General features: G+C 38.3%; 1 protein-coding gene and 1 pseudogene across 1 annotated transcript in view; both read left to right on the top strand.

Annotated features, from left to right (window-relative positions):
• Nucleotides 1-4,827, top strand: part of LOC139288706 (cytosolic sulfotransferase 3-like) — a 5,079-nt gene extending 252 nt beyond the window's left edge. The window contains exons 2-8 of the mRNA XM_070910093.1: nucleotides 2,413-2,553; nucleotides 2,683-2,811; nucleotides 3,062-3,162; nucleotides 3,670-3,796; nucleotides 3,886-3,983; nucleotides 4,090-4,264; nucleotides 4,347-4,827. Of these exons, the coding sequence (XP_070766194.1) occupies nucleotides 2,415-2,553; nucleotides 2,683-2,811; nucleotides 3,062-3,162; nucleotides 3,670-3,796; nucleotides 3,886-3,983; nucleotides 4,090-4,264; nucleotides 4,347-4,465 (888 nt within the window). The 5' untranslated portion in view covers nucleotides 2,413-2,414 and the 3' untranslated portion in view covers nucleotides 4,466-4,827. The remainder of the gene's footprint in view (nucleotides 1-2,412; nucleotides 2,554-2,682; nucleotides 2,812-3,061; nucleotides 3,163-3,669; nucleotides 3,797-3,885; nucleotides 3,984-4,089; nucleotides 4,265-4,346) is intronic.
• Nucleotides 4,828-5,881: 1,054 nt separating this feature from the next.
• On the top strand, nucleotides 5,882-8,716 carry LOC139288537 (cytosolic sulfotransferase 3-like; annotated as a pseudogene).
• Nucleotides 8,717-9,609: the final 893 nt, after the last annotated feature.

Here is a 9,609-nt window from a genome sequence, read left to right as displayed (position 1 = left end):
AACTGTTACTATGCAATTCTGTAACTACTTCAAAAGTTTGGCTATGAAAGAGGCTTCCCATAGTGTAAAATATGTTTCCAAGTACTGCAGCTGAATTTTATTTTTTCTTTAGTAAAACACGTATGTGTGGAATACTTTCTTATCAGAGGGGTTGCTAATTAGTGTTTTTTTTTTGTGTTATTTGGTGATGGTGGAAGAAGTTCTCAGACCCTTTACTTAAATAAAAGTACCAATACAACGATCAAAAATTCTCCATTACAAGTCAAAAGTTCACTTAAGTAAAAGTATTATCAGCAAAATATACTTAAAGTATCAAAAGTAAAAATATTTGTTTCCAGTAACGGATGTATGATTATACAATATATCATTATTAAATTGTTATGTATCAATGTGTAGCAGCATTTAAGAAGTGTAAGAGGAAAGAAAAATAAGTTCTGGAAACTTTCTGGAATCTTTGCTTTTTGTGAAACATTGGACAATTTGACCTCTTTGTATTTAAATGAAACCGTGTGAGAAGTGTAAACAATTCATAGACATCTAAAACCAGCAAGTACCAGCACGTAGAGAACCGCAGAGTTTCTGCTCTTTCAGCTGCAGAATGTTATCTCCTCTCAGAGGACTCAGTAGGTTTATGATGGCGCAGCCTGATAACCGCTGCAGGGCCAAATGTACTTGAACAGACATGAACTTTTGGCACATTTCACCACTTCCATTGCCAATGTTTCACATGTGAGAGGGGGAAGACTGCATTCAAGTGAAAATTGTGAAATTAAAAATAAAATTTGAAGCACAGAAATAAGTCTTGTACTGCGTTGTCCTTTTCTGTCTGATTATGTCTTTAAGTATTACACCACGTTCCTGACCAATTTTAAGCACACAGCTGGTCTTCATCTAAAACAACCATAATCAGGTTTATTACTACGTAAGTTTTCATATACAAGGAATTTGCCTATGTATTTTGGTGCATAACAATAACCATAGTAATAGAACATAGAAAATAAAAAGATAAAAAGCAAGTATTGCAAAAGTGAAGAAACATACATAGAAAATAGAAATATTTAAAATAGAAATATTAAAAAATATTATAAAAAAAACATGTACAATATATCTGTTTTTAAAATGAAAGAGCAACGTCGATAGTTAACTTATTTGTTTATCCTTGCTTGTTTTGGAGGAGTGTTTCTTCCCCTCACACGCTGCCTCAACTCTCATCACTCTGAATGCCAGACATCCGCTTTTACTTTTTTTATTTAAAGGCGGCATGTCACACAATCAAGGCAGCATGCCACACAATCAACCCCTTTCTCAAAATAATGTGGAAGAGTCACTAAAAGGTTGCAACATATTCACAGCTCTACATTGCCCCTGGGTAAGTGCTCGTGTGAGGATCTTGTTTTTACTTCCAACCCAGACTCGCTGATAAGTGTCTTTGAAAATGGGCCAAGACTCTTTATCTACACATAAAACATGGGGGGAAAGGCGAGTTCTCAACGACACCCCAGACATACCTTTCTTTAATTTGCCAGAACATAGATGTAGATCTAAGGAGTAAAAGAAGCTTTATGTGTTCTTCTTCCCATGTTGTACAACCTCAAAGGCACGTTGAGCCCAAAGCATTTGAAATAATTCAAAGACTATTTCCCCTGTGTAATGGTTAAAAATAACAAATCAGGGTATGGAAGAAGTAAAACTTTTTTTTTCTCCAGGATTTTGGGAGATCTGATGCTGAGTCTTGTGCATCTTTCCTGTTAAAATTCTTGAAACACGCTCCAGCATGTCACACTCTGAAAACAGGGGAATGAAGGGTTAAAACCCAGGAAATCTGGAAAGACAGGGAGGAGCTGGACCTTAATATCACATCTGTGACTGAGTTCAGAAATTTAAATGAAAACCATGTTATGCACCAAGAACAGAGTGGAGGGAAAATAGTTGGCTTATTTTGGACAGAAATTACAGCAGAAGAGAAAAGTGTCAACAAACACAACAGATAAAGCAACAGTCATCAACATGTCAGTTGATGCAGACAAGGTATGTCTTTAAATCAATGAATCACTGTAGCTCTTCGTCAAAGAGCTGCTTTGTTTTCAAGTGGGGCTCATTACTTGCTAAATGTGTAAAGCTGAGCTAATGAGAATAGATTTGTTGACTGAAGTATTTAAAAAATGTATGCAAAAGCTTTTTCATGTATGTGAAGATTCTTCTTCAATTCTGCACCTTCATTTTTTCTTGAGTGCAACTTTTTCTTGAGTTACTTTTTAAAACAATCTGACGTCACCTTCTGCAACTGACAGTGAACAATGTCGTTTGCATTCTTTTCCCTGCAGTTGAATTGCTGCAGTTCGATGACTCTCACACAACAATCACATGTTTGACATGCACATTTTGATTCTTTTCTTCTTCTTTTTTTTTCAAAGATGGATTTACCTTGTCGACAAGAACTGTTTGATTTCCATGGAGTGTCAATGACCCACTATTTCACAGGCAACTGGGAGAACATTCAAAACTTTCAGGCCAGGCCAGATGATATACTTGTTGCAACATACCCCAAAGCAGGTCAGTCCACAAACATGAACAGGATGTATTTTGCTTTATGCTGTAGCTCTTGAATAGATGTGTGGGATGTGTGTATGAGGGGTTTGGATTATCTCAATCTTTTTCATTTTCCTCCATCTTTCTTTTTAGGAACCACATGGGTCTCCTACATCCTTGACCTGCTGTATTTTGGTCAGTCATCTCCAGAGCGTGAGACATCCATCCCAATCTATGAAAGAGTGCCTTTCTTGGACATCTTCATCCCGTCGATGAATTCAGGTTGAACAGACGATCAAACATGCTCATGTACATGCATCACAAACACCTACTTGTATTTAACCTTCAGTATACCGTTTGGTGATTTTGTACCTTTTGCTTGAAGTTAAACTAAGTAAACTTTATCACTGTATCCGAAAGGTTCATATGCCTTTTATTTAGTATCACATTTCTAACGAGACTCTGTATTTACCACACTGCAGCAGTCAAGAAGCTAGAGTTTTGCTTACTCCATCTTTACCTCTTAATATAGGAAAAGACTTGGCGGACAAGCTCCCCACCTCTCCCCGCATCATTAAAACTCATTTTCCAGTCCAGTTTGTGCCAAAGTCCTTTTGGGAGCAAAACTGCAAGGTCAGTAGTTTGTGTGTTATTTGCATTTTATCAATGTATGATCACATGACGCAAATAGTGTCACGGCTGGTGGAGCAGTGCAGCAAGGAACATGAGGAATAGGACCCAAATGCAGACACTGAGGCAGAGTAGATGCAGTGCAGGGGATTTATTAGCAAATTACTTACTTACAAGATGGCAGCCAAGGTTCAAAACCAGAAAGCAGTCCAAGACAAGCAAACAAAACCAAAGTCCAAAAGCACTGGGAACACTGGGAACGAAGTGAAGTAGTCAGAAACAAGAGGAGAGGAAAGTAAAAAAGTAAAACAGGAAACATGAAACATGAATGACTGAATGAACTAAACAAACTGTGAAAGATAAAGGCTGAAGGATGACAAAGAGAAGCAGCAGAATTTGAGGCATTTCTACCTCCAGTTACCACTACAAACGTTTAGGTTTGTAAAAGTATATTATGTCTCATGTAATGTTGGTCTTCAGATGATTTCAGTGTTTTTTTTTCTTCTGTAGATAGTCTATGTGGCCCGCAATGCCAAAGACAACATGGTCTCTTATTTTCACTTTGATCGCATGAACATCATCCAGCCAGAGCCTGGAGACTGGAGCAGCTACTTCCAAAGATTCATGGAGGGAAAGAGTATGTATGAAATACTGTAATCATAGAGATGCACAGATTTCTACTGAACACTACTGAAGGGCTTTCATGCATTGTTCTGTGGCCTTCAGTGGTGTTTGGATCCTGGTATGACCACGTGAATGGCTGGTGGAAGAAGAAACAGACTCATTCAAAACTCCATTACATGTTCTACGAAGATCTGGTTGAGGTACTCCAGTTGTTTTTGTGGGTCTCTTCCCATTCAGGTTACTTTTCCAAAGCTCCCCTCTAGCGGGTAATACTTCAATGATGATATCTGATCATTGTGTTTCCAGGATACTGGACGGGAAATCGACAAACTCTGCTGCTTTCTTGGTTTGTCTCCTTCAGTCGAGGAGAAGGAAAGAATTAGAGGCGGAGTGCAGTTTGATAATATGAAAAAGAACAACATGGTCAACTATTCTATTATCCCAATTATGGATTTCAAAATTTCTCCTTTCATGAGAAAAGGTAACCTGATAAATAAATAACTAAATGTGTGTGACAAGAAAAAAAAGCTAAAATACCTGATTGGTTCTATGTGGTTCTGCAGGGAAGGTCGGTGACTGGAGGAACCATTTCACTGTGGCCCAGAGTGAGCAGTTTGATGAAGACTACAAGAAAAAGATGACGGACCCCACACTTCAGTTCCGAGCTGAAATTTTTACATGACTGGACAAGTTATAGTTGCCTCTAATGTGATAAAAAGATGTGTGGAGCTCTTCTTGCTAACTTATGTGAATTAAGGCTGTGAACTACATATTGTGAAGCACAATGGAAATCAAATGACTTGTCATGTCAGAAGGTGAATATATCTTTCATAACGATAATGTTTGTGTAGAAAAATAATCTTATATAAAGATGTAGGCTAGTTAGTTTATGTGATTTGAGGGCAGCTGTATGACTACACCATTTGCATTGATACTCTCAAATGAGACTAAGCAATTGGTGTGATTAGTAAAATTTGTAAAAAAAAAGGTTTTTAGTCATATCCATATTTTTTCTTGTATTTATATTTGCAATAAAACAATTAGAGCTCGTTCATATTGTTTTCTTCTTTGTGTGAGACATTAGATAACGAAACGATCATAAAATAGGTCGAAAGTATAAAGAGTATGGAATTGATGTTACTTTTGCACTTTTTACGATCCCCCTGGTAAGTTATATTTACAAGAAACACACACATATATATATACACATACGTAATCCCAGAATGTGTGATAACTGTTGCTGCATACTTCTGTTTTGGGACTCTCACCCTCCAATAACACACGAAGGTGTCTTTATAAGTCAAAGCAAATAAGCATAGAAATGAAAGGAATGATAACTAGAAAGGCATCAAATAAGCATTAGCCATTTGATTTGATAATTGTGTATACTATGTGTATGTGGCAGCCCCCCCACTTTAAAACAAAAACAAAGGAGCATGTTGAAAAACTATTATTACTAAAATTGTTCTACTTCTGCTTTTACTCAAAGGCATCACCTAGTGGTGGAAGACATGCAGCACATTCACCAACATCAACACTGCATAAAGTACTAAATCATGAGTATTGCAGCCAACAACATATTACACCTTTGTCTCACAATGTCCGCCTCTCTGTCCTTTCTCTCTCTACATATACTGGTCCTCTTCCTTTGTTCCTCTGTCAGTTTGTCCTTGTTGAAATGGTTATTTCATGCTTTGTGCTTCTGTTTCTGGACTGTTTACCCGGACCTGCGCCTTTCATCATTAAACCACTGAAATCATCCGGCCGTCTGCATATGAAGAAATAAGGATGCAGAGTTAACAGTAGGAAATACCAAAATAGTAACCATAAACAACCTTCTAAGTATTGTCATGGTCCGGCTGTAAGACCATAGCAAATAAGGAAGCACAGGTGAGGGATTAACTAACAGAAAGGAACTTTATTTAACAGAATTTAATTTAGTTCAACAAAAATAACTGGCAGGGAAACATGCTGCCAGGTTAACTAAGATAATACCAAATAAACTGTACAGAAAATCAAAGAACTCCAACGCAACACGACGCGGTGCCAGGGACCAGGGAGCCACCGGACTACCAGGATGAGGTGGGTCTTTTGCAACATGGAGACAGTGGCCAGCGGCCTCCAATTCCTCAATGGCCTCTGGCTCCAACCAGTCTGAAAGACAACACAAAGCACACACAAGCCCTGGCACGGGTCCTGGGGCCGTCACAGTATCAGTTAATCTCTCACATGAGTAGGAAATGACCATCCAACCTTAAGTGGACCAAGAAAAAAGGGGAAGGAAAGGCTGTGGAAGTTGCTCAATGTGGACGGAGTCAAACGTTTGACTCTACCCACATTAAGCAACTCCCTGGATAGCACACTGCAGTGAAATGCTTCTCAACGTGTCTGACAAAGAGAGGAGGAGAGAGAGGCAGCCTGTGTGCGTAGACATGTTTTATTACAGCAGCATATAAAGTAGTTATTATGAGCTCAACCATAAACAACTGCTGCAGTAAAATGCAACACACGCATGAATGCAACATACGCATGAATGCACCGCTAATATTAATCCAAAAACATCATGTATGATAATAAAACACTGTCAGGACCATTTTACTGCATAACAAGTACTTCTACTTTTGATACTTTAAGTACATTTTGCTGATAATATAATCTGTAAAATTTCTATTTCTCTCCTGATTTGAAGACTTGATAAAACTCCTGGTCCAGCCTTGAGAACCCCTTACTATGTAAACTATGAATTCCTTGTCTGGTCAAAAAGGGGGTTGTCAGTGTATATACATATATAAAATAGGGGTCCCTTGAGAAAAAAGTTGGGAACCACTGTTCTCAACCAATCACCTGCCTCCTCGATCCCCTACCAGCTAAACTTTTTAAAGATTTCTGCCCATTTCTGAGTCTTACGATGCTGAATATTGTTAATTTATCACTTATGATTGGCACTGTCACCACTAGCTTTAAGACTGCTGTGGTTAAACCTCGACTAAAGAAATCACAACTTGAGCCAGGGTCTCTTAATAATTATTGACCAGCCTCTAACCTTCCATTCTTTTCTAAAGTACGAGTTGTGTCTCAGCAACTTTCAGCCCACATATTTGACAGTAATCTTTTTGAACCTTTTCAATCTGCTGTCAGGGCCTGTCACTCCTCTGAAACTGCCCTTACTAAGGTGGTTTATGATTCATGGATTGGTATTCTATTACTGTGCTATTAAATCTTACCTATCTGTAAGAACACAATGTGTTTCCTATAACAATATTACATCAACAATTTCTGGTGTTACATCTCAGTACCTCAGGTCTCTGTTCTTTGCCCTCTGCTCTTCTCTCTTTATATTTCACCTCTTGGCCAAATTATACCCAAATCATTAAATTACAGGTTTGCAATGAAAGGGGAGGAAGGATAAAGATTTACTATTAACACAAGTGAAGAAACTCACAGGTATTAGAGAAAAATACAACCAGGAAACAGCAGTCAGAGGACGTATTGAACCATCAGTAATCTGGACAAGGTATTACTCCAGATAACGGGGTCTTCAAATTTAATTTCTACTGTTTTTCAAAATGTGCTTACTTTCCAGTGGTGTTCAATACTTGTTAACATGCAACATGGAGCTAATTAGAACACATTTGTAACGGCCCTTTGTTTAAGATAACTTGTAGAAGCCTTGTAAGTTATTTTCTGAGACAATCAATTTGTCTTTCTTTAATTCTATTTATTTTCATAGCTGTTTTCTTTCCCAGTTCATTTTGGATTTTGGATCCTCCTATTTTTATACATGACTTGAAGAAGACAATCTGACATCAGTTTAATTATTGTAACACAGTGATCATATGTGTTGTATGTTTTTCAAAGATGGATTTACCTTCTCGACCAGAACTGTTTGATTTCCATGGAGTGTCAATGAGCCACCATTACACAACTGGGAGGACATTCAAAACTTTCAGGCCAGGCCAGATGATATACTTGTTGCAACATACCCCAAAGCAGGTCAGTCCACAAACATGATTTTGCTTCATGCTGTAACTCTTGAATAGATGTATGCACGGAGGTGAGGGGTTTTGGTTTTGGTTTTCTCAATCTTTTTTGTTTTCCTCCGTTCTTCTTTTAGGAACCACATGGGTCTCCTACATCGTTGACCTGCTGTGTTTTGGTCAGTCATCTTCAGAGCGTGAGACATCCATCCCAATCTATGCGAGAGTGCCTACCTTGGAGTTCACCAGCCCCGCTGCGAAGACAGGTTGAATTAACAATCTTATACTCACCTTATTTCATATGTCACAAATGTACAAACATTTTTACTTAATCAGTAAACTAAATATTGAATTTCATGTCATTGTGTTGTATTGTGATGGTTGTGTGCCAGGGAGTGTGCAATAACTTTAATGCGTTATTTTTACCACACTGGAGGATTCACTGGCATGTAAACTGTTTTCATGATATACAGGATCAATGCCTTCTCCACGTGTGGTTCAAGGAACAGAAATGGTGAACGACCTCCGCACCTCTCCTCGACTCATTAAGACTCATCTTCCAGTCCAGTTTGTGCCAAAGTCCTTTTGGGAGCAAAACTGCAGACTCAGTCGTTTGTGTGTTATTTGCATTTCATCAATGTATGATCACATGATACAAATAAAGGCTGAAGGATGACAAAGAGAAGCAGTAGAATTTGACGCATTTCTACCTCCAGTTACCACTACAAATGTTTAGGTTTGTAAAAGTATATTATGTCTCATGTAATGTTGGTCTTCAGATGATTTCAGTGTTTTTTTTTCTTCTGTCGATAGTCTATGTGGCCCACAATGCCAAAGACAACGTGGTCTCTTATTTTCACTTTGATCGCATGAACATCATCCAGCCAGAGCCTGGAGGCTGGAGCAGCTACTTCCAAAGATTCATGGAGGGAAGGAGTATGTATGAAATACTGTAATCATAGAGATGCTGCAGGTTAACTTGTTACGATGTGTACAGGAGAGTGGGAACAGAGGGTAGGACCCAAATGCAGACAGCAAACATTGGATATTTATTGATGAACATGGCTGCATTCACATGGATTCAAGCAAACAGATAACACCTTCTGGACGACATGGGAAAAACAAACAGTCTGACGAGATGGCAGGATGGCAAAACGAAACACATGACGATATGTTGTTATAGTGATGTATTGTTTACAAAGTATGGAATAAAATATACAAAGTATTTCTGTCAGGTCTAACACACAAAAAGAAAGAATATTTAGCTTGTTTATACCTCTCAAAAAACATTATATTAAAGGTGCCATATGTAACAATTGTATTAACCGCTTTTTATTGTGTGATTCTTACGTCAATTAAAAAATTAGACCCTCCTCAACTTTCTCGGTTGCTTATAATAGCCTGTGGACTGATTTCTATGTGAAGGACTCAGGAAGAATTTTCCGGGGAAATCCAAAGGATTCCAAAATACAAAATACTGTCTGGAGTGGATAACCTCAGCTAATTCATCCAGACTCCCGGTGCTGATCTGGCCGGTAAATTGGCTAGCTTGCCGCTTGCAAATTACATTATCAGCTAACAATATGAAGCAACCAACGGCAGACCCATGCAGCGTAGCTAAGTTGCAGCTAGCTGGCTAACCTTAGCTTTCTTTCTCGCTAATGTTATGGCAAGCAAAATACTATGTGAGTGGATGTGTTAGTTGGCCAGTTTGTCAAATTACTTCACCAGCTTACGTGACTCATGATATGATGTATTACGGCAAACAGCATTGATTTTAGCCAATAATGAATTATGTAACGGTACAAAGCAAATGTGTATAATAGGGTTGGGGATTGGACAAATATAC

This window comes from Enoplosus armatus, chromosome 8 (genome assembly GCF_043641665.1).
Source record: "Enoplosus armatus isolate fEnoArm2 chromosome 8, fEnoArm2.hap1, whole genome shotgun sequence".
Classification (NCBI taxonomy): Eukaryota; Metazoa; Chordata; class Actinopteri; order Centrarchiformes; family Enoplosidae; genus Enoplosus; species Enoplosus armatus.
The sequence above is the reverse complement of the archived record's forward strand: the minus strand, read 5'-3'. Positions and strand labels throughout refer to the sequence as shown.